The sequence below is a fragment of the Colletotrichum godetiae genome, assembly GCF_030913485.1.
Source record: "Colletotrichum godetiae strain CBS 193.32 chromosome Unknown BDP55scaffold_9, whole genome shotgun sequence".
In the NCBI taxonomy this organism is placed as follows: domain Eukaryota; kingdom Fungi; phylum Ascomycota; class Sordariomycetes; order Glomerellales; family Glomerellaceae; genus Colletotrichum; species Colletotrichum godetiae.
In genome coordinates, this window is record NW_026851257.1 from 602,564 (window position 1) to 625,622 (window position 23,059).

The 23,059-nt window shown below is 53.1% G+C and overlaps 12 protein-coding genes across 12 annotated transcripts; 6 read left to right on the forward strand and 6 right to left on the reverse strand.

Annotated features, from left to right (window-relative positions):
• The first annotated feature begins 415 nt into the window (after positions 1-415).
• Positions 416-2,744, forward strand: BDP55DRAFT_430798 (uncharacterized protein). The gene is made up of 3 exons (XM_060567523.1): positions 416-492; positions 542-1,526; positions 1,585-2,744. The coding sequence occupies exons 2-3, from the start codon at positions 617-619 to the stop codon at positions 2,397-2,399; spliced, it is 1,725 nt and encodes a 574-aa protein (XP_060432851.1). The 5' UTR covers positions 416-492; positions 542-616; the 3' UTR covers positions 2,400-2,744.
• BDP55DRAFT_430799 (uncharacterized protein) lies at positions 2,745-3,927 on the forward strand. Its single transcript, XM_060567524.1, has 2 exons — positions 2,745-3,131; positions 3,251-3,927. Exons 1-2 carry the CDS (start codon positions 3,090-3,092, stop codon positions 3,902-3,904), a joined length of 696 nt encoding a protein of 231 aa, XP_060432852.1. The 5' UTR covers positions 2,745-3,089; the 3' UTR covers positions 3,905-3,927.
• A 27-nt stretch (positions 3,928-3,954) lies between these two features.
• Positions 3,955-6,101, reverse strand: BDP55DRAFT_654422 (mRNA capping enzyme-domain-containing protein). The gene has a single exon (XM_060574261.1). It carries the CDS (start codon positions 5,672-5,674, stop codon positions 4,211-4,213), a length of 1,464 nt encoding a protein of 487 aa, XP_060432853.1. The 5' UTR covers positions 5,675-6,101; the 3' UTR covers positions 3,955-4,210.
• A 304-nt stretch (positions 6,102-6,405) lies between these two features.
• On the forward strand, positions 6,406-7,985 carry BDP55DRAFT_725970 (26S proteasome subunit RPN7; the record flags this gene model as incomplete). Its single annotated transcript, XM_060579072.1, has 3 exons — positions 6,406-6,864; positions 6,922-7,727; positions 7,787-7,985. 3 exons carry the CDS (start codon positions 6,406-6,408, stop codon positions 7,983-7,985), a joined length of 1,464 nt encoding a protein of 487 aa, XP_060432854.1.
• Positions 7,986-8,588: 603 nt separating this feature from the next.
• On the reverse strand, positions 8,589-10,106 carry BDP55DRAFT_629136 (aminotransferase class I and II; the record flags this gene model as incomplete). The annotated part of the gene is made up of 2 exons (XM_060571985.1): positions 8,589-9,640; positions 9,701-10,106. 2 exons carry the CDS (start codon positions 10,104-10,106, stop codon positions 8,589-8,591), a joined length of 1,458 nt encoding a protein of 485 aa, XP_060432855.1.
• An 862-nt stretch (positions 10,107-10,968) lies between these two features.
• On the reverse strand, positions 10,969-11,362 carry BDP55DRAFT_654428 (uncharacterized protein). Its single transcript, XM_060574262.1, has one exon. It carries the CDS (start codon positions 11,326-11,328, stop codon positions 11,002-11,004), a length of 327 nt encoding a protein of 108 aa, XP_060432856.1. The 5' UTR covers positions 11,329-11,362; the 3' UTR covers positions 10,969-11,001.
• Positions 11,363-12,906: 1,544 nt separating this feature from the next.
• BDP55DRAFT_725972 (ribosomal protein L33) lies at positions 12,907-13,260 on the forward strand (the record flags this gene model as incomplete). The annotated part of the gene is made up of 3 exons (XM_060579073.1): positions 12,907-12,919; positions 13,000-13,116; positions 13,214-13,260. 3 exons carry the CDS (start codon positions 12,907-12,909, stop codon positions 13,258-13,260), a joined length of 177 nt encoding a protein of 58 aa, XP_060432857.1.
• Positions 13,261-13,585: 325 nt separating this feature from the next.
• Positions 13,586-15,753, reverse strand: BDP55DRAFT_654432 (uncharacterized protein). Its single transcript, XM_060574263.1, has 3 exons — positions 15,524-15,753; positions 15,373-15,474; positions 13,586-15,324 (listed from the first exon to the last, which is right to left on the reverse strand). The coding sequence occupies exons 1-3, from the start codon at positions 15,730-15,732 to the stop codon at positions 13,695-13,697; spliced, it is 1,941 nt and encodes a 646-aa protein (XP_060432858.1). The 5' UTR covers positions 15,733-15,753; the 3' UTR covers positions 13,586-13,694.
• Positions 15,754-18,682: 2,929 nt separating this feature from the next.
• Positions 18,683-19,567, reverse strand: BDP55DRAFT_431088 (uncharacterized protein). Its single transcript, XM_060567525.1, has 2 exons — positions 19,542-19,567; positions 18,683-19,437 (listed from the first exon to the last, which is right to left on the reverse strand). Exon 2 carries the CDS (start codon positions 19,276-19,278, stop codon positions 18,832-18,834), a length of 447 nt encoding a protein of 148 aa, XP_060432859.1. The 5' UTR covers positions 19,279-19,437; positions 19,542-19,567; the 3' UTR covers positions 18,683-18,831.
• Positions 19,386-19,898, forward strand: BDP55DRAFT_629139 (uncharacterized protein; the record flags this gene model as incomplete). Its single annotated transcript, XM_060571986.1, has 1 exon — positions 19,386-19,898. One exon carries the CDS (start codon positions 19,386-19,388, stop codon positions 19,896-19,898), a length of 513 nt encoding a protein of 170 aa, XP_060432860.1.
• Positions 19,899-20,320: 422 nt separating this feature from the next.
• BDP55DRAFT_725974 (uncharacterized protein) lies at positions 20,321-20,878 on the forward strand (the record flags this gene model as incomplete). The annotated part of the gene is made up of 2 exons (XM_060579074.1): positions 20,321-20,519; positions 20,601-20,878. 2 exons carry the CDS (start codon positions 20,321-20,323, stop codon positions 20,876-20,878), a joined length of 477 nt encoding a protein of 158 aa, XP_060432861.1.
• Positions 20,879-21,070: 192 nt separating this feature from the next.
• Positions 21,071-23,042, reverse strand: BDP55DRAFT_725975 (WD40-repeat-containing domain protein; the record flags this gene model as incomplete). The annotated part of the gene is made up of 2 exons (XM_060579075.1): positions 21,071-21,989; positions 22,042-23,042. 2 exons carry the CDS (start codon positions 23,040-23,042, stop codon positions 21,071-21,073), a joined length of 1,920 nt encoding a protein of 639 aa, XP_060432862.1.
• Between the last annotated feature and the right edge of the window lie 17 nt (positions 23,043-23,059).

A 23,059-nucleotide genomic window follows, 5' to 3' on the forward strand; every position in this document is an offset into this window, starting at 1 on the left:
CTGGGCTAAGGCGACTAAGGCAATGTCACATCGACAGCCTCGATGAACACACGATATTTCTGCTTGCTCCGGAGTCGCGGTTGGGATTGTTCTTGAAATTGTCATTTTCGTTGTAAAGTAGCGACTCCAGTTCTCTGATGGTGGCGGAGCCTCCTTCTCTTCGTCGCTTCTTCATATTTTGCCTGCTTGATATTCTGGTACACACCCTACCCCCACTGCTGATCCCCCCCGTTCCCGCAGTCGATATCGTCTCCCTATTCATTCACTTGAGAAGCCGAACTATATGAGGTCGATATTTCAGAGCAAATCGAAACCACCATCACCACCCCTTACCTACTCCTTTGCAGCCCTTCTCGTGCAGAAGGATGAGGCTGAGGGGTCTGGAGGCGACAATTTGACTACGGGCTTCTTACATTTCTTCGACTTGGGCAGATTATAATCACTGTGTCGCGCTGATATAGAGAATACTGTAAGAAGTTCTTCTAGTTTTCGGTAGGTATCATTTCCTTAGCTGTTGTGGGGTAGCCTAACATTCTCCTAGGAGCCTTTCACCGCAAGTCGGACCAAATCAGAGCCACACAGCATCATACACAACTACAGCCACAAGAGACTTACCATGAGGGGTTCTATGGAGACAAACGGGCTCTGGGAGCAACACCATGCCAGCAGAAGACGTCCTTTGATCTCAAGCACCTCAGAAATACAGGGCGAGGTTGCGGAAGTAACTCATCCCCCGCTACAGCCTACTGTGACAGAGGCACGTCGTCGAAATGTCTCTGCCATGAATCGAGATTCTCAACGGCAGACCCAAAGAAATCGACACTTGGGATCTATTGGAATTCAGAAATCTCACCGAACGATTGGTCAAGGAATGCGACATCGAACCCAGAAGGCAGTTAAGCCTGGAAAGACACTAAATGTGGACGGCTTGTCTCGACCATTAAGGCCCAAGACTCTGGAGCCCACGTCTTCCCTTATAACGCCCTCGATGAGTTTGACCTCTCAAAGCTACGAAAACCTTGCAGGAGAGCAATATGAAACCCGGATACGTTGGAACCAGCACCCGATAGTGGCCAGACTCCTCCAAATGTTCGCATTGTCTATCCAACCGGCCGCAAATCACATGGCTATCGGCCCTCTCATCACTCAATTTGATTCTAGCTGTCAACACTCTCTGCTGTCCAAGACTGTAGCGCTGAAGTTGGGGCTACGGCTACTGCCCTGGCGCCCCGGAGGTTCTCTCGAGGTGATGACCGAGTTCGGCTTCTTCAAGCCAACAGAATACGTCACCGGAAATATTCGAGCCAGTCAGTTATCTAACGGAGACCTCGGAAAATGCAACGTAGCTCTCTTAGATGACGAGCAAATGATGTCTCTAGGATTCCAGTTCCTGGTCGGAAAAAAGATCTTTGACAAGCTTGTGGAGAAGCGCCCCTTGTCTCCGGAACAACGCGCCAACATCGATCTCGGTTTTCGAAGATCTTCACCGAAGCAATCTGCCGCAGCGCCTTGGGCGCCGGGCCGTGGTAAGTTCTCAAGGTATGATTGCCGATCAATGCAACAGGCTGCTAACCCGGATAGTAGATGTAATCTGTGATGAACACTACATGAATCATCTCCAACCTACGATGCTTGGCCAGGCATCAAGCTTCTCGACAAGTTACACGGCCGGTGGCAACCTATCTGGGTTTTCAGCGGATGATGCTGGGCCAGTTTCGACTCCTCGAACATCATTTGATTGCATGAGGCTTGTTCGTAGTCCTGCGAGCGATGCGCAAAACGTCAACAGTTGCCGAAGTCTCTGCGGGTACGGCCAAGCACCCTCCCATGATAGTTTTCCTCAAACAGAGGCTTTTGGTACCCAGTCGAGCAGTTTCAATCACATCCCATATGGCCGCAAGATGAGCAACTCATCTGATGTTGCTCAGGTGAGCCTTTCATTCGAGAACAACTCGATGTTCGGGGTCTCCAGCGCGACAAACGATCTAGTAAACGTCAATTCTCCGACGCTTCCTGGACATACTACTGCGATGCAAATTCCTTTGGGTCGGCCACAGACTTCCCTTAGTGGTACTCTACCAGAATACTATGATGGAATGCTCACGGGTCCAACTTCGAACTACTGCAGTCCGGGTGGTGCCTCGTATTCTGGCAATGACCAAACTCAAGCAGCAAGGCCCTCGCTGCATGCCCAGCCAGAGGGGCTCACTGCAACTAGTTGGCAGAACGCAGAGTCTCGGACCCAGGTAGACGTGCGGCTAGCATCGCAGTCAGGAGCGGCGTCTTTGCCTGCAATTCGGGTCAACTCGTCACCTCTGGACAATTGCAATAGCCCCAATCACCAAGCCTTTTTTGACTCTGACATGGGTATAGACCCGTTCTTCTTGTCATCGTCTTGATCCTGATAGAGGACACGAAGAGCCCTCAGCTGAGGAGTGATTATACGTTGGGTCGCCGAAAGCGGCTCAGTTAGCTGTCTAGGGTCTCATCGCCCTAGTTCAGTGCCATTCATAGGTGATACGTCACCCTGATCCAAACTCTGTAGCATTGCAGAGTTGGCATGTGATCTCTAAGGAGCGTTCTTGTAACATGTTGCTAGGTTATATAGCCTTGGTTCACGCTTCTAAAAGAGCTTTTCAGAGATAAGTGTCTCGTCTTATAGTAGTGGGGTTTGGGGAGTACAGTACCCTGTCTTGACATGACCTCCATCTTTGGATGTCTGTTTAGCAACTTGGGAAGGCATTCGTCTCAATCAAACGTTACGTGTTGGCTACCTATATGTGTTAAACTCTTTTTTCTTTTGTTTCCTTCTTCACTATCTCGGACTTGTTTTCTTATATATAGTCGCTGGGACCGAGTCATTCAGGGTGGTAGGTGTGGTACAGTTCTCCATCGACGAAGAGACTCAGATCATGTTCTATTTATCGATAGATCTTTAGGGTTTCCAGTCATGTTTCTTCAACCTTGGGGAATGTCTTTCATACAGACACTAAGTAACTTGCTTGCCTAGACTTCGTTCAACATGGGAGAACTTCGGCCGCGATTGGTTCAGACAGATCACGCTTCTCTGGACTACGATCGTGGCGGTCATGGTTGAAATAAAGCTTAACTTGGTATTCGAGGATACAAAGGTAGCTCGTCTTCTCTCCACTCGTATAGTTTATCCTGAAATCTTTTCTCCTCCACTAAATGACCCTGCTCGTCCATCGTTCCGTCATTACTGTTGCCGACGCTTATAGTAACTTCTCAGACTTCTATACACGTAATTAGGCAGAGAGCATACATGTCAAGGACCACCTTCTTCAAAAAGCATACTCCCTTCTCCTCGAAGCACGATATTTTTCAACTTCATACCCCATACACAAGCACACCCGCAGCAATGTCGAAATTCAAATGTCTACCAGTAGACATCCATCTCGCCATCATGGAACGATTGAAACCCGAGGAAATCCAGCCATGGATCCGAGCAAGTCCCGACGCACTCAGATGCTATTCCGCCTTCAGCTTCAGAATTCTAAAGAAATATATCCGGGCGATAGGCCTGATTTCCGATCTTCAAACTAAGGTCTCCGATTACGAGTTGCAGAGTGTCGAGATCTACGACACATCCGACCCTTCAGCCGACCCCGAATTCGGCGTCACATCCGAGACCACTAGCCTCGGCTGGCCAACGACCCAGATCACCATGCTGGCTCTACTGAGGCTCTTTGTAGAAGCCCGCGCTCATAGACCCAAGGTCGATCGTCTTCACTCCAGCCTCTGGTGGGATGCAACACTTGATCAACAATTGTGGGAGGACGAATGCAAACTTAACTCGACGTTTGTCGATTTGTTCAAAAGGAGCCCACGGAATCACACCACAGAAATGTTCATGGCGATGTTTGAGGATTTCATCCCGACATAGACTGGATATAGCCGTGAGAACATCAACACGGTGGACTGATCAGGGTGGGAGGGGTTTATAATCGGGATGACTAGTATATACTTGTACAGAGAGATGCTAGTATCACAATGAGGTTCTTCAAGTAACACAGTCAGTCGTACTCTGACCCAGAGAGGGGATTTTGGGGTTTCTTGAAATTTCCTAAGGTTTCCTACTAGACCTGACTTGCATACCTCCTTGCTACTTCCAATGGTTAAACCCCGTGAAGCAGAAAGCGGTGTGTTTCCCGATAGACCTGACTCTCTTGTTCATATGCCATTTCCCTGTTTAAACTTTGTAGAAGCAGAAAGCAGTGTAAAAGCTCGCCGCCTCCAACTCCTCTGGTGAAACAAGTAGACGTCCGCCACCACGTTCCCGAACCCCCATTCTCTCACTCAAAGGACCCAAGGTCTCGTCATCCTTCTCCGCCTCCCAAATCTCCATGAAGGTCTTGTGGTACTGCAACTCGAGGTTGTAGTCTTCAGCAAGAGCTCTGAGGACTTCCCATGGCACAACGTACTCGGGGACCTCTTCGACAGCTTCATCGAGGAAGAAGTTGTATTTCCAACCGAATGCCGGGCGGAAGACGCCATCAGCAGGTGTCTTGCCAGGGAATCGGACCCGGTAGATGGAATTGCCCCATTCCGCCGACTGGTCTGCTTCACCATCTTCCAATTCGCCCTCCTCTGCTTCTTGCGGCGGTTCTTCTGCGGCCTTCTTCTTCTTCTCTTCCTGCTGCTCGTTGAACTTTCGAACGTGATCACCAAGGACGTCAGAGTTGGGAATGCATCCGATCAAGCGACCTCCTTTCTTCAATGAGCCTGCTACGTTGCGCAGCATGGTTCGAGCCTTCTGCTCCGTCTCGAAGGCATAGTGCATGCAGAACATCATGCTCACCACATCGAATCCTCGTCGGCTGAGGGGGCTGGTGTCGAATCCGACTTGTCTGATGATCTCAATGTCCTCAATGTTTTCGCCGTAGCAGTCCTTGACCTGGAAGCGTGCTTCGAAAAGGCGAGGGGGTGGTCGTCTGTATCCTCCTCTACCGCCCCTGCCACCGCCTCCGCGGCTGCCCATCTGACGGTAACGCTCTCGAGCCTGGTCAATGCTGATATCTGCAGGGTCGAGACCGACATACAGCTCTACTGATTGAGGCGCTTGCTGCCATTTGCCGAGGTCACCTCCCTTTCCGCAACCAACGTCGAGCACAAGGAGCTCCTTTGCGCCCGGCTCACGAGAGCCCGGAGTGTAGTCTTCATCTGGCGAGAACTTCTGAATGATGCAACTCTTGATCCAATTGTTGAAGGCGCGCAGGCCCTTGATCTTGCTATCGGTTCGTCTCCAGTCCCTACCGCGCTCTGGTACACTGTTGTAATGTTGCGTGACAACATCATTGTTGGCACCGCCCTGGCGCTGGCGCTCAGCAGCAGCGTGGGCTGCAGCTTCCAATTCCTTCTCTCTATCGAGTGCTCTCTGGCGAATGGCCTCTCTTTCGGACTCGGAGATGCGGGCTCGGGCACCTGGTCGCTTCTGCTTGCGAGGCTGTTCGGAGGGCGAGACGGCTCGGCGCTTAGCGGGCTGAAGCTCCTTCGCATTGTAGGGTTGTGGAAGTTCATCCGTTCCATCCTCGCGCTTATTGCCTCTTCGCGAGGAATTGCCGTTCCTCGAGGGCGACTGTGATCTTTTGCGTTTCTTCGCGTCGTATGAATGAGTCTGTCGCTCGTACGAATCGTCGTCGTCGTAACCCGCCATTGTCTCGAGTCAGACGTGAGAATTCTTCGGAAGAGCAAATATTATCGTCTCCGTGGAGATTGCAGTGTAGTTTTGTTGTTTCCAGAAGTTGTATGTGCAGGTACGGATGTGAGAAAGTTGATGTGTATTGTTAGAGTGGAACAGAAGCTGTTGGGCGTCGCAAGTAGGTAGGTAGGCACGTAGGTAGGGGGGAGGATACTGGGGTACCTGCTGGGAACGAAGGTAAAGCCCACTTAGAGGTGTATTACACGGAAGGTGTGGCTTTAGAGAGCAGGGCTCTTTCGCACTCTGGGACCGACAGGATTATCTTCATGGTTACTTAGGTAAGTTAGACTGTATTCCTCTCGCGTCACTCTGTACATGCTTGTAAAGAAGTCGTTTACTGACTTCGGGCTTTTTTAAAATGCAATTCGGCGTCTTGAGTAAGTAGGTAGGTAGCGCAGTGTGGGTTGTCTCGTGCTTTGCAGGCAGGTCCGGTACGTGTCGCACTGCAGCCTTGCTGACTTGACTAAGCTCACCCCCGGCATCAGACCAATCACATCAGAGTTTGCCCAGACGCTTGCGGGTTGCAGGGGGCTTTCCTGAGCTCCCAGCTCCAGACACCACCATACAACGACATCACTCTTGCTCACCCAGTAACACATCCCGCAGCCTCAACCTCTTTGATTTCTCCCCTCCTTAGCAACCGACAACGACCCTTTCCAGACGCCTTCTTACAATCAACCGCCAAGATGGGCTCAGAACCCCAGTACGCAAAGTACCCTCTCCTTCCCCTCGCCCAGCATGTCTTCGCCCTCACAAACGCCTACGCATCCCGGCCATCTCAACAATCCGCTGCGAAAGCCCTCAATGATGCCATCACCGAGCACAAGATGGCACCGCTCTACCGGTACCTCGCACACCCCCTCGAGGGAATTCTGAACCAAGTTGGCGAGGGTGGCAGTCAGACTCCCGGCAAGCCGCTGAGTCGGAAGTCAAGTCTCGCTGGCATGATTGCCACCAAGACCACCCCCACCGCAGTCAACCTACCCTGGGATGAGGCCAGATACCAAGAGCTGAAGGCCGACAACGACAAGGAGTTGGAAGAATTTCAGAAGGAAGAGGATGAGGCCGTTGAGAAGGCTGGCGAGACTGAGATCCAGGCCGCGCGGGGCAAGCGCGCGGAGTTCTGGGCCAGAGTCGGTGACAAGGTGCGATTGGACAGACTATTTACTCTTCAAGGGAATTCCGACTAACCTCTTTGACAGGACCGGGCGATCGCCGCATACGAAGACGTTTTCGAGAAGACCGGCATCCTGGGCACCAAGATCGACTTGGTTCTCGCAATAATCCGTATGGGGCTCTTCTACGGCGACAAGCTTCTTGTCAAGAAGCATGTTGAGCGCGCAAAGACCCTGGTCGAGTCCGGTGGTGACTGGGATCGCCGCAACCGTCTCAAGGCATACGAGGGTATCTACCTCCTGACCGTCCGGTCATACAGCTTGGCCGCCCCGTTGCTGCTCGACAGCTTGTCCACCTTCACCAGCTACGAACTCTGCACCTACTCTTCCCTAGTCGTCTACTCCGTTCTCGCCGGATCCGTTTCACTGAAGCGTGTCGACTTCAAGAGCAAGGTCGTCGACGCCCCCGAGATCAAGGCCATTCTGGGTGATGGAGAGGACAAGCTTCTTGCTCTGTCTGGTGCTCTCAGCGCCGGTCCCGGTGCTGACGACGCCATGCACGACGCACCGCCCGCCGCTGCCAAGACTGCGGTGAACCTGACCACTCTCGGAACAAGCACCGATCAACCCGAGGCCGAGATGGCTATCGACTTCTCGCCTTTGGCTCAGCTTGTCTCCAGCCTGTACAACGGCCAGTACAAGTACTTCTTCCAGGCTCTCGCCCAGGTTGAGGAGTCTTTCCTCACTCAGGACCGCTACCTCCACGAGCACAAGAACTGGTTTATCCGTGAGATGCGCCTGCGTGCCTACCAGCAGCTCCTCCAGAGCTACCGTGTGGTTGGCTTGGAGACAATGGCGACCGACTTTGGCGTGACCGTTGACTTCTTGGACCGGTATAATACTTTCCCTTCGGGCTGCATCGGTCAGATCAGACAACTAACATCATCTCCAGTGATCTTGCCAAGTTCATCGCAGCCGGCCGCATCCCCTGCACAATCGACCGTGTCAGCGGCAAGGGCGTCATCGAGACCAACCGTCCCGACGACAAGAACAAGCAGTACCAGGACGTCGTCCGCCAGGGCGATCAGCTCATCACCAAGCTCCAGAAGTACGGCCAGGCTGTGCGTCTGAGAGGAAGCGAGCGGGCATAATCAGCTTGAAAGAGCAAGGTGACGGGAAGAACGACGGAGAGCTTTTGACCACAGTGCTTTTACAATCGTGTTGTCCCTCAGTCAGGCTTAGGACTTTAAAAGGCGCGAGGTAGAACCGGCAGGCGGCGAATAGAAATCGGGGTTGGGGCAAAGCAAATCTGTGCTACTCCTATAACTCTCTGTATGATACCTACGGATTAGACAAGCCAATTTGAGAAACTTTGGCTTGGCCGAGGCTCACTTGTCATGCTCGTGAATGGCGCCGCGGACTTGAGTATTCATGGGAGCGGAATCTTTCTATTCTCGCAAGCTATGCTCAAAAAGTGTCAACACATGCCAAATCCCAGACGTGTTGCTAAAACAAACGAGATATCTACTCTGCGCCCTTGTACGTGCCCATCGATATCTGCTTTTATCCACCCTGGATATGTGCTTCCGGAAAAAGACTACGCAAATTCGTTCGTTTCATACCTGTTCCCAGCCGCACTTCGCTGCTACACGTTGCTGCGCACAGCTTTTTGCCATCCAACGCGGCTGGCCTCCTCGCACCTTTACGATCCTCATACACAGTGAAAACGACTAGCAGCTACACCACAAACTCGTTTACCGGTACTTCTCAAAGAAGTCCTTGTGGAAGTTGATGATGCGGCCGACCCACTCGGTGCCGGGGGCGAGGAAAGTAGTGCGGAAGTGAAGAGTGCCCTCCTTCTGACCGAACCCGCTACCGGGAACGACGCAGACACCAGTGGCCTCGAGCATGCGCATACAGTAGAACTCGTCTGCCGTGCGGCCCTCCTTCTGGGCGGCCTCGGTGGCCTTTGCGGGGAGCTTGATGGTGGGGAAGAGGTACATGGAGCCCTGGGGCGCGCCGCACTCGACGCCCTCCATCTGGTCAAAGGCCTTGTGGAGGGCGGTGGCGCGCTCCTTGAGGCCGTTGAAAATGCCGTCGTACTCCTTCTTGTACAGCTCGTAGCTGGGCTCGCCCTCCTTGGGGGGGTTGACCATGAGCTCGACGATGCACTGGCCGATGACGGGGGCGCAGAGGGTGATGGAGACGAACTTGTAGATGTTGGCCTCGACCTCGGGGTCAAAGTTGACGAGCTCGAAGTAGCCGCCACGGTGACCGCACTCACCAACCATACCCTTGGAGATGGAGTGCAGAGAGGCGAGTTCGACGCCGTCGTACTTGCCGGGGGTCTCCTTCTGCAGCTTGCGCAGAACGCTCTTGAAGGAGTGGAACTTGCCAACGAAGACGTTGGTCTGGTAGACTTCGTCAGCCATCACCACAAGCTGCTTCTCTGCAGCGTAGTCGTAGACGGCACGGATGTCATCCTCGGACAGGGAGGCACCAGTAGGGTTGCCAGGGTTGATGATGACAATGGCGCGGACATCGGTGCCTTCGGAGGTGGCCTTCTCGTAGGCAGCCTTGATGGTGTTCAGGTCGGTACCCCAGCCTGCGGCCTCGTCGAGGTAGTAAGGAACGCAGGTGGCGTTAAGAAGCGACAGCGATGCGGTGTAGAGCGGGTATTGAGGAATGGGCACAAGAACACCGCTTTGGGCGTTCTGGGCGAGGATGTGAAGGAGGGTGTTAACTCCGGAAGAGGCACCGCCGGACAGGTAAATGTGGGCGGGTTCGGCGGGGAATCCGTCTCGGCCTGCAGAGATCTCTGTCAGTTTTCACACTCGGCGCAAGGTCGGCAGAGTTAAGGACATACGCTCAATAAACTTAGCAATGCTCTCCTTGATGGCGGGAACACCAGCACTGGCACTGTAGGCGCCAACAGAGCCGACCTTGCTCAAGAGGAACTTGGCGCGGGCGATAACATCGCTCTTGTAGCCAAGCTGGTTCAGCAAGACATCCTCGTGCTCGAGAAGCAGGGGGTTCTCGAGAAGACTGACGACCTGGCGGAAGAAGGTAATGGGCTTCTGGTCGAGCTGCTGGGGGTTGCCGATGTTGGCCGAGATGACGGCGTCGAAGGGGAGGTCCTTATCACCCTTGGCTAGCTTCGCTCGGTATTCCTCCGACTTTACAGCCAGCTCGCCGCGAACGGCGTACTCGGCAGCGACAACATGCTGGTTGATGTTGTGCACATTCAGCCGGCGGCTCGGTGTGGTAGACATGGTTCGATGGTGGGGTGACGAACGACTGTTGCTGCTGCTGAAGAAAAGTTGCCTCTGAGATGGCGGGGTATTGGAGAGGAAGATCTTAGGGGACCGCGGGGTATCTGTGCAAGAGTCATATAAAAGTTAGTAAAAGGGCTTCTGCCGCGCAACAGTGGAGATCAAGGTAGAAAAACACCTTTGGTCAGATCGATAACACCGGGAAGAGCCGAGCAAAAAGGAGAGAAACTTCGGAATGGTTAGAGAAACAGTGGGAAGAATGAGTCTCAAGGAATCCCTGAAAACGTACGCAGCCAACTCAACCAGTATTTATTTAGCTCTTCGTCAACGAAGTGAGTATCTAGTCGGTCTTGGACGCGGGGGCCGTTACAACAGTGCGCAATGTCTAATTGATGGATTAAACGGGCAGAGGGAAGAAAAAGACGGCAAAGTTGACAGGTAATCAGCGCATCCTCTTCCCGTCATCGTCCGATGCAGAAGCTCTTATTCAATAACTCTGACAGCCGCAAGCCTACTTGGGCTGGTACTGTGACCTCGGGGGCACGAGACATGACCCTGTGTGGCATCGTTTCTGTGCTGCCGCGGGATGGCTTCCATGACGGGCTGTGTTTGCCCCCCTTCCAGTGCGGGACGCCAGCCGAGCACTTGCTGCCGCTGGTGAGTCGTGGACGAAGACGTGGATCAGACCCGGTCGTGTTTGGCGCGGGTTTGCCTCAAAGGCCTGTGTCCGAAACCGGTGACGGCAGGACAAGGGGGAAGCCGGTCGGCGCGCCTAGAGGCTAGAGCTTCTGCGGATTCTCCCGCCAGGGTATTTCCGAATCCTCGACGCCTTGGTGAAAAAAATGCAATTGCTCCTGCAATAGGAGAATGGAAAGTGTGGGGGTCCACGTGGGATTCATGGGCGCTTGATCGAACTTGAGAGATGAAAATGACCAAGTGCCTTGTCCGTTTGCTCGGTGAAGGATGGCAAATAAAGAGCCGTGGCGTGCGGTGTAAGCTGGCGCGCAAAAACAGGTGGGGGAGGAAAGCGCAGCTTGGACAGGAGCTGTCCCGTTTGAGCGGTGCTGGACAGGCGAGCTTTCGATAGCTTCGAGCTGCACCAATCTTCCACTTTCATGGGTGACAGGAAAAGCTTTTGGCTTGGTGAAAGGGCTAGGCAACAAACACCAACTTGAAGAAAACAAACTGCTCTAAAACGGTGGAAAGGGAATTCGTTCAGCATTGCGACGTACCATTTGATCTGCTTCCGCTGCTCATCAATCGCACTTGGCTTGTGGCAGCCTGACCCCTCGATGCTCCCAGCGACCTGGCCGCGGTGCAAGCCACTCTGTTCGCCGCCATCGCCAAACGTATCGTGGTGTTGGTCGGAATTTGGTAATGCGCCACTGTCGGTCGGTTGGTCTGTCGAATGTAGAGTTTCGTGGAGAGATTCACCGTTTTCAACTTCGGTGTACGGTGTACGGTGTATTCGGTGTGTCCCTGGGTATCTTCCTTCACTGGAAATGCGAGACTCGAATGGTGTCGAAGAAAGAGAAATTCCACGACGAAACGCGGTCTGCTCTCGGCGGTCTGGAGACGGTGCGGATCGTCGAGTACGTATCCGTACAGCTGACGAGAGAATGCCAAAAGGAAAGGGAAGGTGAGGAAGAAAAAGTCTCAGAGCCACGACTTTGGGAAGTGCACGCCTTCCTGAACCATCACCCTTCACGCAAGCAGGCAAGACAGGAGGAACAGGATGTCCGTTCCTCTTTATTTGTCTAATCCATCCGCCTGCTCACGCCAAATTCTTATGCCCTGCCCACCCTCCTGCTCTCACCATTCTGCCGCTGCTACTACTGCTGCTGTTTTCCCCGGCCCCGGCCACGGTCCTGCCCGTGGATCTGTTGAGAAACGCGACCCGAGCTGCGAGATAACCACTTGCTTTGCCCACCCCCTCAAAGCCCGGCGCCGGCGGGCGAACGAACCACTCGGGAGTCGGGGGGGCTACCTAGGTATTCGCGATAAAACTACCTCAAACTGCGGGCTCAACCTCAAAAAAGGGCCGCGTGCAGGGAAGGGCGCGCAAAGAAAAAAGAGGTACAGTAATCCCACCCAGCTCCAGCAACCCAAACCCAGAATGTAGTAGACTATCACCGTCCGAACATGGAAAAAGGCATTTGATGGCGGTGACGCTTCATGCCCCCAGGTCCCTGCAAGCTCTAAAAAAGGTGCTTGGCCCAACGGGGGGATCCAGAGGCTGGCTAGAGCTATTGACCGAGAAAGGACCCTGAACAAGATCCACCAACCAACATCTCCGTTGCTCGGATTACGATCTCCTAGACTTTTGACCGCGCAGCTTGACCGCTGTACGGCTGGCATAACCCCCGAGCTGTAACTCTATGCTACAGCCTACGGATACTCACGTTGCAAGATGCTACAGTTCCTCGATCCATCATGGCCCCTTTTGCCCCTCTTTGCTTGGCTTCTTCCCAAAATGTATCACTTGACTAACATCACGTCACAAAAGTTCCTATTGATAGATATTCCAGGAGAAAGTGAGTGAGACTGTTCTACACAATGCCATGCGATCATTCATCATAAGGCCAGCTGGCGCCACTTGCCGTGGGCTAGCCGACGTGGAGGTGCACGTCCACCACACTGAATCCTCACCGAACCCGGCCCTTCGGTGAACGGCCCTTTTTCCGCCGACAGTCTCTCACCACCCGCAAAATTCCAGTCTCCATACTGCGAAAGCTATCCCGTCCACCCGTGTCCAAGCCTCAAGCTATCCAACCGCGTGCGGCGCAAACTCCCCTTCAAGATGGCCAAGAAAGGTATGCACAATCTCTGCGCTCCATTCGATCACAATGTTGCTCTTAGTCGAGTTATCAAGCTAACTGATGTCGTTCAACAGCGAAGTCCCGTGTCATGATCGTCCGGCTCTTGTCCATGGCCGCGACTGGTTACTTCTACACTGTCAAGCGTCTCCGAACCGCAACACCCATGAGCTTGCTGAAATACGACCCAATCAGTATGCGGATCCCTTTCCCTTCGGTTCAACAAACATGACGCCCCTCTCAGGACGCCACGAGATGGAGATAGGGATGACAGGGCTAACGCATTTACAGTTCGGCGAAAGGTGCTATTCTTGGAGCAGAAGAAGAAGGGAAAATGAGCCCGCGTATTCTCGAATTACCATCACCATATGTAACAACACTGATATCACCATAAACGGCGTTCACGGCGGCATACGATTGGGGCTCGAAGACCACATGGATGAACTGTACATCATCAACCTGCAATCCCTCAGACTTATCGTCAGGGACAAGGCATTGGCACGTCGGACTGTGCCCCAGAGGCGGAACGAAAGCTAAGGCTTCGATGGCCACGGCCTAGTTGTATATTCTACAAAAAGAGAACAAACCTTGCATAAATGCAACATCCCTCCGCATAATTCCACCACACTTGAATCCTTCGCCCACGTCTAAGAAAATTGAGCCCAATGGGCGGTACTAAAGAAGCTACAATCCTTTTCTGAGAATACATCGTGTCTTGTTCTAGCCACAGTATGCGATTCACTGCGCAGCGGCTACTGTGAGAGTTCGGCGTTCACTTGCCTCCACGTTCTGCGCTCTCGTTCGGTTTAGAAGCGTTTGAGAAGAAATGGTGGGAAACTTGATCATCATCCTGCGCAATTGCTGCAGGCACCTTGTTACCGTCCTTGCTGCGCTCTGGCGGCTCAGCTTGGAGACGGTCCTCCATACTGCTTCTCGCAACTTGCGAAGTTTCAACGTTATCTTCGTTCTCAGTGAAGCATGGTTTCGACCGTTTCGGACCTCGAGACCATTGCTGAGAATTGCTAGGTCTTTTGGATCCTCGCTGCTCCGCATGGTTCGCTGGTCCCTCAAGTCTCGCCCATTCGTTAGGGTTGGCCAGATCGCCGAGGATTGCTTTGCGGTTGCCCACGAGGCTGTTCTTGACATCCAAGATGGCCTCCTGACTGGACTTGGGAGCACTTTGAACGGGTCGGTTGTACGAAGAGTGTCCTGCATGACGCGCTACCATGGCATCGGTACTTCCCTTTGATGTTCTGGCAGTGGGAGTTCTCTGTGGGCGGAGGATCGATCTGATTCGGGATCCCTGAGTGGCTACAACCACTCGCTGCGACTTTTCCTGTTCAACTGATGGCACAGGCAACTCGTCTTCCGACTCTTCAACGGGACTGCGGAAGACTGTTCGTTTGCTGGCTCGTATCAGCGGGATGTCAGAGGAGCTCGGCTGAAAATTATTCAGGGGGTCGTAGACATCTTGTTGCAGCAACGCGGGAAGCATCGGCAGCACGAGACTGTCGGGGATCAGAATTTCGTCGCTTTCTGTGGTACCTTTTCTGTCGAGCGTTTCTGCAAGGTTCTTACTGATCGTAGCGTATGCCTTACCATTCGATCTGAGCTGCTTGATGTCTTCCTTTAGGGTTTGGAGCTGGGCAAGCTGTTCAGCTACCTGATCAAGCTGGCTATTGTTAGCAGCAGGAACCTGCGTATCGCGAAGCTTGAGAGTGAGATTGGTAATTCTTTGACGAGCATTCTCCAACTCATTTTCGAGTTTCGATGCTCTGATAACACTCTCTAAGGCCTTTAGACGTTCGACCTCCGCCATGGTCATGGTCAACTGTTGCCGAGCCTGGTGCAGAGATTCTCCTGGGCTGTTCGGCCGCGTCTGCATCTCGGTATCTTCCTCGGATTTTTCTGCGAGTTTCTTCTCCGACTCTTCGGCAAGTTGGCGTTGATGATGGGCATCTTCCTCAGCAATTCGCAATTTCTCCTGGAGCTCTCGAACTTTAGCCTCATGCCCTTCTCGCTGGAGATGGAGCTCAGTCTGGGTCTTTGTGAGTTGGCAATCCTTGCCCAAGAGACTCTGCTCTAACGCTCGAAGCTCTTCTTCCGTGGTTGCTGCTTGGTTTGATGCCCACTCTGCGGAGTCTCTTGCCTCTTGTAGCTTTTGATTGACTTTACAAACAGAGTCGGTCATCTCTACGATTTCCGCATCCTTTGCTAAGAGACCCTGAGCGAGTTTGTTGTTCTCCTCTTTTGTCTCTGAAAGTTGCAGCATCAACTGTTCATGGTGACCCTTGCGCTCAGTCTTGGTCGCCAACAATTGGTCCTGAAGCGTCTTCTGGAGACTTTGCAGTTTTTCTTCGATGGACTGACCACTTACCGTGGCTTCCAACTCTTTCGAAAACCTGCAATTACGTCAGTTGAGGGGTTAAAATGTACCGGCGGATACTTACCGTGGCATAATTTCCCTTTGGAAGGTCTTCAGAGCTCGCCGAATCTCGTCTTCAACGTTCAGATGAGGGGCGAATTGCACATGATCCGCTATTTCGCCCAGCCTACAGCAATCAGTTGCATGCGGACGACACGAATACAATTGAGAAGTACCTTTTCATGACCTCGGTTGGCATAGCGGGCGCTTCGATAGAGCACGCTTGTAGGTCATCCATCTTCAAGGACACTTCGGCCACACGCTCGTCGTTTTGGTGCAGCAGACTCTTTAGGGCGTTCGCATCGACACGCTCTTCCTCCAATCCCTTGACTCTCTGCACTTCGAAATGGAAATCTTTCTCAAGGTTGCCTAGGGCCGATGTCATGTGTATGACTTGTGATGCCGCTTCTTATTGTCAGTACAGCGATCTTCAATCTTCGAATCGGGTCTGCTTACCGGCCGCCACCTCCTGTTGGAGAAGTACTTGTCTGTCTTTGGAAATGCGGTTCAACTTGTCCTGGGCAGCCTGTTTCTCTGCCATGACCAAATTGAACTTCTCTTCCGCCTCATGATGCTCCTTTCTCATACTAATGATGGTTTTTTGGGCGACATCTCTGGATTGGTGCCATAGTTGTTGGTGTTCTGCAACGGCCTTGTTGAGGTGATCCTTGTATGAGCGGCTTTTCTCTTGCAACTTGTCGAGCTTGGAATGGGCGACTTCCAGCTCGTCGTGCAAGCTGGCCGCCACTTCGTCTTGCATCTTCCTATCAGCTTGCAGATTGGCAACTTCCTGTTCTAGTTCTTGCATTCTTCCACCTTGTTGAGCAAGTTTTTGAGAGAGCTCGCCTTTTTGATTATGAGCTAGAGAAAGCTCCGAGTTGAGAAGTACGCGGCGATCGCAGTCTTTCTGATAGCGTGTCTGATATTGTCCCAATCGAGTCTTCAGTTCCTCGATCTGCTGTTTCTGGCCCATGAGACGACTATTCATCTTGTGCTCGACTTCTTTGGAGTAACTGAGAACTTTGTTGTAGTGAGCTGACATACTTTCAAGTGTTTCGTAGTGGCTCTCGGCCGTAACCTGCTGGTTTTTTGGGTCGAAAGCGACTTTCTCGTGACTCGGCTTGGTATATCGTGGTTGGCGGAAAGAGTGCCTTCGGCGCCGAGAGGTATTGGAGAGGCGGGATTTCGTACGTTGCGGAACATCTCTAGCAGTGTGCTCGTGTCTGACACGTGTAACTGACTGCTCTCGGGGCGAAGAGTGCTGCCGACTAGCCTTGCGAGCAGAACCGGGTGTTTGTTTCTGGGGCATCTCCAAGTCGCCAAGTGGAGTAGACGAGCGAACCTCAACTGTCTCGTTCCCCTGAACTTGAGATACCCTACGAGGTAGCATACGATTGTCTTTGACGGGCTTGCTAGTTTCGGAGAGGTGGTGCTCCAAGCCATTTGTGACACTTCCCTTTCGATCTGAGATCACACGTTGCTGTAGTTCGCCTTCATTATCTCCCCGAGAGCTGCGCGGCCGTGAAGCAATGCACTTTTCGGTAGCCGGTGTTCGTTCAAGTGCAGGTTGTAGAGCCTCTCGTTGGTCGCAGGGAAGAATAGCATCGGCATCAGCAAAGGGTCGAATACTGATGTGCTTTTTGGCAAATTCAATGACTTTCTGCTCGACTCTGATAGATGGGCGTTCCGCATTATGATTTTGAGCTGGATCTCTCGCAGGGCTGGTAGTAATCTGATCTGAGTGACCTCGGGTCGGTAGCTGAACGTGGCCGCTCAATTGCTGCGAGTTTACTTCTGTAATCCTGGAGCGTTGTGACTGAGTGCCGCTTCGGGTTTGATCACTCCGATGGATAGAATCTATCGCATCGTTCACATGGGCGTCGACGCCGCCACAATGGTGGCCTTGACCGTTGATCAAAACTGGTCGTTCCCGTGGCTGGGCTGTTGGGGCATTGCCAGGATCTGCCATGTCGTCTCGAGGCGCTGTATCTTGTCGTTCACTCAGGGCACCAAAGTCGATAGATCGACGCTGCTGGTGGCCAGAAAACTGATTTGGCTTGTACTTGGGCTGCGGTGCGAAGACAAACGAATCAACCTCCTCAGCAAGACCTGGGTCTTCTTCGGGGTAGCATGAAGACTTTCGCCCCTTGCCGCGTATCTGAGATATATGGTACTGTTCGTTCCCATCATCTTGGATAATGTGGTTGATATTCGGCTGCGAGGCTCCTAATTGGCTGAGCAACGATGGTTGAGACTCCGCACTGGAGGGTGAATCTTCGGCCTGGGAGCCGTCATCGGGACAGTGATCTGGGCTGGATCCTTTCGAACGGGACTTGGAACTGTGCCTAGAGTCTCGTGACGTGTTCACATCTGCTGAAAGAGGGTTGAGGCTGGATTCGACGACCATGGTGTGTGGAGGCGGCCAGAGGCCGCAATGTTACTGCAGCCGAGAGCTGTGGTCAATATCTAGAGTCTCTGGTCCAAGATAGCAGAGTTCAGCAGAGAGCCAATTTGGATGAGGAAAGGAGATGACAACTAGGAGAACCAGGAGAAGCAAGAAGCAGCTGTATCAGACAGATTGGGCCGTGGGAGTCGAAGTTGAGGACGATCAACACACCACGACTTATTCAGATAAGACCTTCAGTGCTGGGAAGCATTCCTCGGATTGCCTTGCCGCGCCCCAACTTCTGATAGGCTTTTAGGTGACCACAAGTCATGGATTCAGCTTTTTTGTTAGTTGCAGAAGGAACCTTCGTTGTCCGACATCAGGGGAGTGATTGATAGAAGAATATGATCATGGCTGCCATCTTTCATTGAGTGGAAGGAACGACACTCTATGCATTTAGGTAGCCGCCACCTGCGTTCGACTGCCGCCTCTGCCTTCCAATTCCGTCCTCCTTTCCTTCTCGTTTACCGTGTTGTCAAAGAAGAAGTTTCTGTCTCCTGCATATGACGGATTCCAGCCTCCAGATTTGCGTTGACTATTGCTGTTCGGCGCAAGTCACAAGCATCAGATGGACTAGAATCTCCTTCTCCAGCACCATTCCCGCGGATAACAAAGGAACTGCCCACTCTCTTCAATTCCTTGAAGTGTATGACACAGCTGATCTAGCCTTTCTCATATCCCTCGTCGACGGACAGGATTTGACGACGCGGAACAGAAGTTGGTGTAAGTGGAAAACATAACAAATTGCTGAGTTTTGTCAGGGAAGGAAGGGTAGTCGGAAGACAGTAGCAATATCAATCGCTCGAGCTACCCGATCTTGCTTTCCGCCATCCGTCTCACTTGTTATGGAAGTAGCGGAATACAGCGGGCGATCAGCACACCCGTACTGAGGCAACCTCGATACAGATTCCAGAAGAAGAAAAATATCCTCTCTTAGCGAGGCCTCTTCTTTGGCACTCGGCGGTTTCAGGACGCTTTCCTGTCATCTCTCGAGACCAGCTACGTCAGTTTCCGGGACGGCCTATGGCCGTGGCTTCTCTATGCGTCGCATGGCCATCGGAAGAGGAGACCGCTTGATCTGCAGCCGTCCAGGTACGATCTTCCTCCGAATCGACGTGCTGACTGGCCACGCCAGCTCCGGCAACGAAACCACCGCGATAACAAAGTCAGAAAGATGCGTGAAGACATCCAAGGAGCCAGGCCAAGGCAGTCGCTCCCAAATTTAGAATTTTCCAAGGAAGAGCCAAGCAATGCCAAAAACAAGTCCACCGAGAAAACGACATAAGCGGGAAGGAGAGCAGGCGGTAAGTGACACCTCCAAGGCATCATCGCCGGAACCGAGGTGGCCCGCGCTTGATCGAGGGAAGACCATGGAAGATCTGCTGTACCACCCGGCTCTCCCACCTTTGGTCGAATTGCCCTCTGCTTCTCTCGCCAGCCAGCGGGAGGAAAAGAAGTGACAGTGACAGGACGTGCAGGTGCCATCACAAATAGAGAAGCCACAGGAAAGCACTCTCTAAATGCACGGATAGGCCTCAAATCAGCCCCAGATACTCGCCATCACACCGCAGGATCGTCATGTCAACGGGACAATGCGAGAACCCTTCCCCCATCACACAATTAAGCTCGACGATATTGCATCCACTGCCGGTGACAGTCAGCCTCTCAAAATCCGTCTGAGTGATTTACAACCATACTTGGCCGCGCACACATGCAGTGTAAATAGGAAATGCAGGGCGAAAAAATACATTAACACGACAGGTAGGATTGTGACGGGGACGCAGTTCAACACCCACCCACCCCTGCCGCCTCTCCAAATTCGTCCGAGCCGCCCATCCCAGACTCCTCCCGTTGATTGGCCACCACATCCCGGCCCCGATGTGAAAGCGCCGTGTGCCGGCGCTTCGAGGCCGCTCAACGCCAATGGGAACGTCGCGAGCCTATTTCGACCGTCCTGGGCTCAGACGAGGTTTCCTCTTGAGGTCTTGGAGTCTCCACGGTCTAACAAGGTGCTTCGATACGGTTCCTGCGCCCCGGGCGTGGGTCTTGACCACCCACCCCCCGGCCGACGTGCTGTCGTGCGTTGCTTCGCAAGTGCCGTGTGAGAATGCTATGCACTTGCACGGGGGGTTGAGAGGGCCCTTCGCTTCGTCAGTCACATTGCTCTAAGTGGTCGCTGACTCTGTATGGCTGCTTGCAGAAGGGGGAAAAGGGGAGAGAGCGCAATGGAGTTAAACAATTGGCGCAGGACTCCCATGTGAGAAGATATGCTCCGGGCGCTTGAACAATGTAAATAGTGAGTTGGGCCACATTCGTGGCGCCGGGTATCTTTTCGATTTTTTGTTCAGCTTCTTTATTCTACCTTACTCATACGATTCTGACGCCGGTTTTTGCTCACTCTCTCTCTCTCGTTCGGTTGTCTCTTCCCACCTTGCTTGGCTGTGCCTCTCTAGAACTTTTCCCAATCCTTCCATATCACTGTCTTCACCGTTGCCCTCTGCGAGTGGCACCTCGACCTACAACCAAGATGGCGACCACAACCTCCAACTTCTTTCCCCTGGCGACTGAAACATACTATCCAGACTCTCCTGGCGATGCCAGTTCATCTGGAAACGGCGTCGACACCGAGGCAGGAGCCTCAGGTGACAGCCCCGGGGCCGTCAACCTATCCCGCGAAGCCATGATTGCCATCATCGTCGTCGTCTCTGTTGTCGGCGCTCTCGGAAGTACGTAAAAACCCATTGCAAGAAAATTAAACACCAACTCCTCGAGAACCCATTCGCTAACCCATCCCCTTACTCGTACAGTTGGCATGGCCGTTCTGTTCTACGTTGCCAAGAAGCGCGAGTGGAAGATCAGAGAGACCATGCGCAAATCTGCCAGAAAGGTCGTGACCGCTCTCACGCCGCGGAGGACCGAGTTCCCCAGATCAGTCAAGGAGTCTTCTTCTCCGCCGCGCAGCCACCGCGGGCGCGCGAGGCTCGACGACGTTCCGCCCACGCCCAGACTCCGCCCGGAAGATCTCGAAAAGGGCCTCAAGGAAGCAGAGTCGAAGCGCAAGTTGATGAGGTGGGGCCGGAAGTAGACGATGATGTCAGAAAAGATTTGCGATTTTGAGGGATTGACGGCTGCCCAACTGGCTTGGTGCTGATGTAATGGTTTCATTTGCTGAGGCGGTCGAGACTGGATGACTGATGAATTTGGATCTGCGGTGGCGTATAGAGTCCTTTTTTCTTGTACCATTATTATGCCCCTTGAAAATACATAGCGCTTGTCATTACATTTTTCGGAATGTGTTTGAGCTGGCACTTCTTCTTGCGTTGTTCTTGTGATCGCGCGGCCGGGAATCGTCGTGAGTGTCCACTGGGCCACCGTTCTTCTTCTTCCCTTGCGGAACGAATGTGACCGCCTTCTCACCGTAGGCATTTCCACGGTGCGTCTTGCTGACGCGGCCGGACTTTTGCACCCTGGCGCCCAGAACAGTGTCCCGCTCCTGTCCCTTCTGGTTGGAAGACGAGATCTTCATCTGGTACTCCTGTGTAGCCTTCTTACCCAGACCCTTGGGACCCTGGTCCACAACAGGACGAGCAGCAGCACTGACACCAACCTCGTGAGTATCCTTCGCGGCGACCTTGGTGCTGGGGTTAAGAGCGCGGAACTCGTAGGTGGACTCGTCGACGGCGAAAGAGTCGTCCTCGAACATCTTGGCGAAACGGTCGTCGCCGAGCAGACCAGCCTTCTCGTCGACAACCTCTCTGTTCTCCTGCTTCTTGAGGAGCTTGTCGGCGAGCTTCTGGTTGACCTTGACCTTCTTGTTGCCTCTGATTCTGCTGGCGCGCTCTTTCTCGACCTTCTCCTTAATGCGCTTCGTCCTCTCCTCCTCCCAGACGTACGGGTTGGCGATGAGGCGGGCCTGTTCGTAGAGTTTCGACGCAACAAAGTAACCGTGCATGTACGGGCGGAGCAGGTTTGTCTTGCCAATGAGATGCTCCATGCTCAACTGCTTGAGCTCGGGCAGCGTCAAGAATTTGTAGTTGTCGTATGTCTCTGTGCGGACCTCCTCTGCCATCTCTTCGACCATGTTGTCGAGGAAAGAACACCATCTTGGTGCTGGGCCGAGACTGGGGATGAAGAAGGAGTGTTGAGACTTGCCCTCGTTGGCAGTCAGAAGCATACCGGAATCCTTGCACCAAGCCCTAGTATCTCATTAGTGACAATTCAAGGCAGGGCTGAGGTTTCAGAACTTACACATCGTTCAGGTCCACAAGGGGCTCAACTGAGGTCCATGGTGTACCATCAGTCTCGTCCCAGATCTTGATGATCTTCTTATCGGCAGACAAAATCTTCTTTTCTTGGGAAGCCGTTGTCATATGAATGAGCTTCTTGATCGGGAAGCCGTATCCTTGATCCTTGGTCAAGAGAGGAACTGGGCGACGAAGATCGAACAGCTGAACCATGCCCGTCTCGGAACCAGTGGCAATGGACAGTCCCGACATGCTGAAGTCCAAGGCAGTAATACCGCCCTCTTGGCAGCCTAGACGCGCCACTCTTGACTTCGATCTTGGATCCCAGAATTCCACCGTACCAATAGAGGTTCCGAACGCTGCAAGACCATGGGAGCCCTCGGCTAACGCTGCAGCGTTAACACTACCGGCGTCAATCCCTCCCTGAAGTCCAGCTCCCTCTTCATCACCGCCGACATCGATCTGGAAGGACTTCATGAACCTGCCAATCTCCAGGTTCAAGCGGAAGACTTCACCCAAGCCATCCTGATCCACTCCTACGGCTGGTACGAGAGCTTCTGTTGACTGCCGGTCGTAGAGCAAGTCTCTGCCGTAACGAGGTATGCGAATCTTGTAATGGCAGCCCATCGGGGTGTGAAACTCGAGTTGTCGGTCATCCTGGAGGAGAAGAGTCTTGGAGTAGTCGGAGGAGAGGATCGTCAACTTCTCTGTAAGAGAATTTGTGTGACGCGCAAATGACAGAGACAGTTGCGGGAGGTTGTGAACATGAATCTGAGGCTTATATGTTCCTGCACTGACAGCCCAGTCACCATCTTCACTGACGCGAATGCAGGTGCTGGCTTCCTCGAATTCGAAATCCTGGAGAAGCTCGACTCGGCTCTGGTACTCGGCGTCGTTCTTGAGCGATCGCTTTCTTCGCCTTGCCAGCCAATCCGGCAAAGGTCTGGCAGTCGATGCACCGGAGACGGTGTAGACCGGGACGGTTCCTGGGTTCGTCAACTGCATCGTGTTTGTCGGAGACC

Excerpts from the sequence above, each read along its gene's own strand:
- BDP55DRAFT_654432 (XM_060574263.1), bottom strand. The coding sequence starts at position 15,732 with ATGACATCGGCCCTAGGCAACCTTGAGAAAGATTTCCATTTCGAAGTG. Across the intron at positions 15,475-15,523 it reads CCAACCGAGGTCATGAAAAG|GCTGGGCGAAATAGCGGATC; the intron begins GTACTTCTCAAT and ends TGATTGCTGTAG. Across the intron at positions 15,325-15,372 it reads CAAAGGGAAATTATGCCACG|GTTTTCGAAAGAGTTGGAAG; the intron begins GTAAGTATCCGC and ends ACGTAATTGCAG.
- BDP55DRAFT_430799 (XM_060567524.1), top strand. The coding sequence starts at position 3,090 with ATGGTTGAAATAAAGCTTAACTTGGTATTCGAGGATACAAAG. Across the intron at positions 3,132-3,250 it reads TGGTATTCGAGGATACAAAG|ACTTCTATACACGTAATTAG; the intron begins GTAGCTCGTCTT and ends GTAACTTCTCAG.
- BDP55DRAFT_431088 (XM_060567525.1), bottom strand. The coding sequence starts at position 19,278 with ATGGCACCTGCACGTCCTGTCACTGTCACTTCTTTTCCTCCCGCTGGC.
- BDP55DRAFT_430798 (XM_060567523.1), top strand. The coding sequence starts at position 617 with ATGAGGGGTTCTATGGAGACAAACGGGCTCTGGGAGCAACACCATGCC. Across the intron at positions 1,527-1,584 it reads GCCTTGGGCGCCGGGCCGTG|ATGTAATCTGTGATGAACAC; the intron begins GTAAGTTCTCAA and ends CCCGGATAGTAG.
- BDP55DRAFT_654428 (XM_060574262.1), bottom strand. The coding sequence starts at position 11,328 with ATGCTGAACGAATTCCCTTTCCACCGTTTTAGAGCAGTTTGTTTTCTT.
- BDP55DRAFT_654422 (XM_060574261.1), bottom strand. The coding sequence starts at position 5,674 with ATGGCGGGTTACGACGACGACGATTCGTACGAGCGACAGACTCATTCA.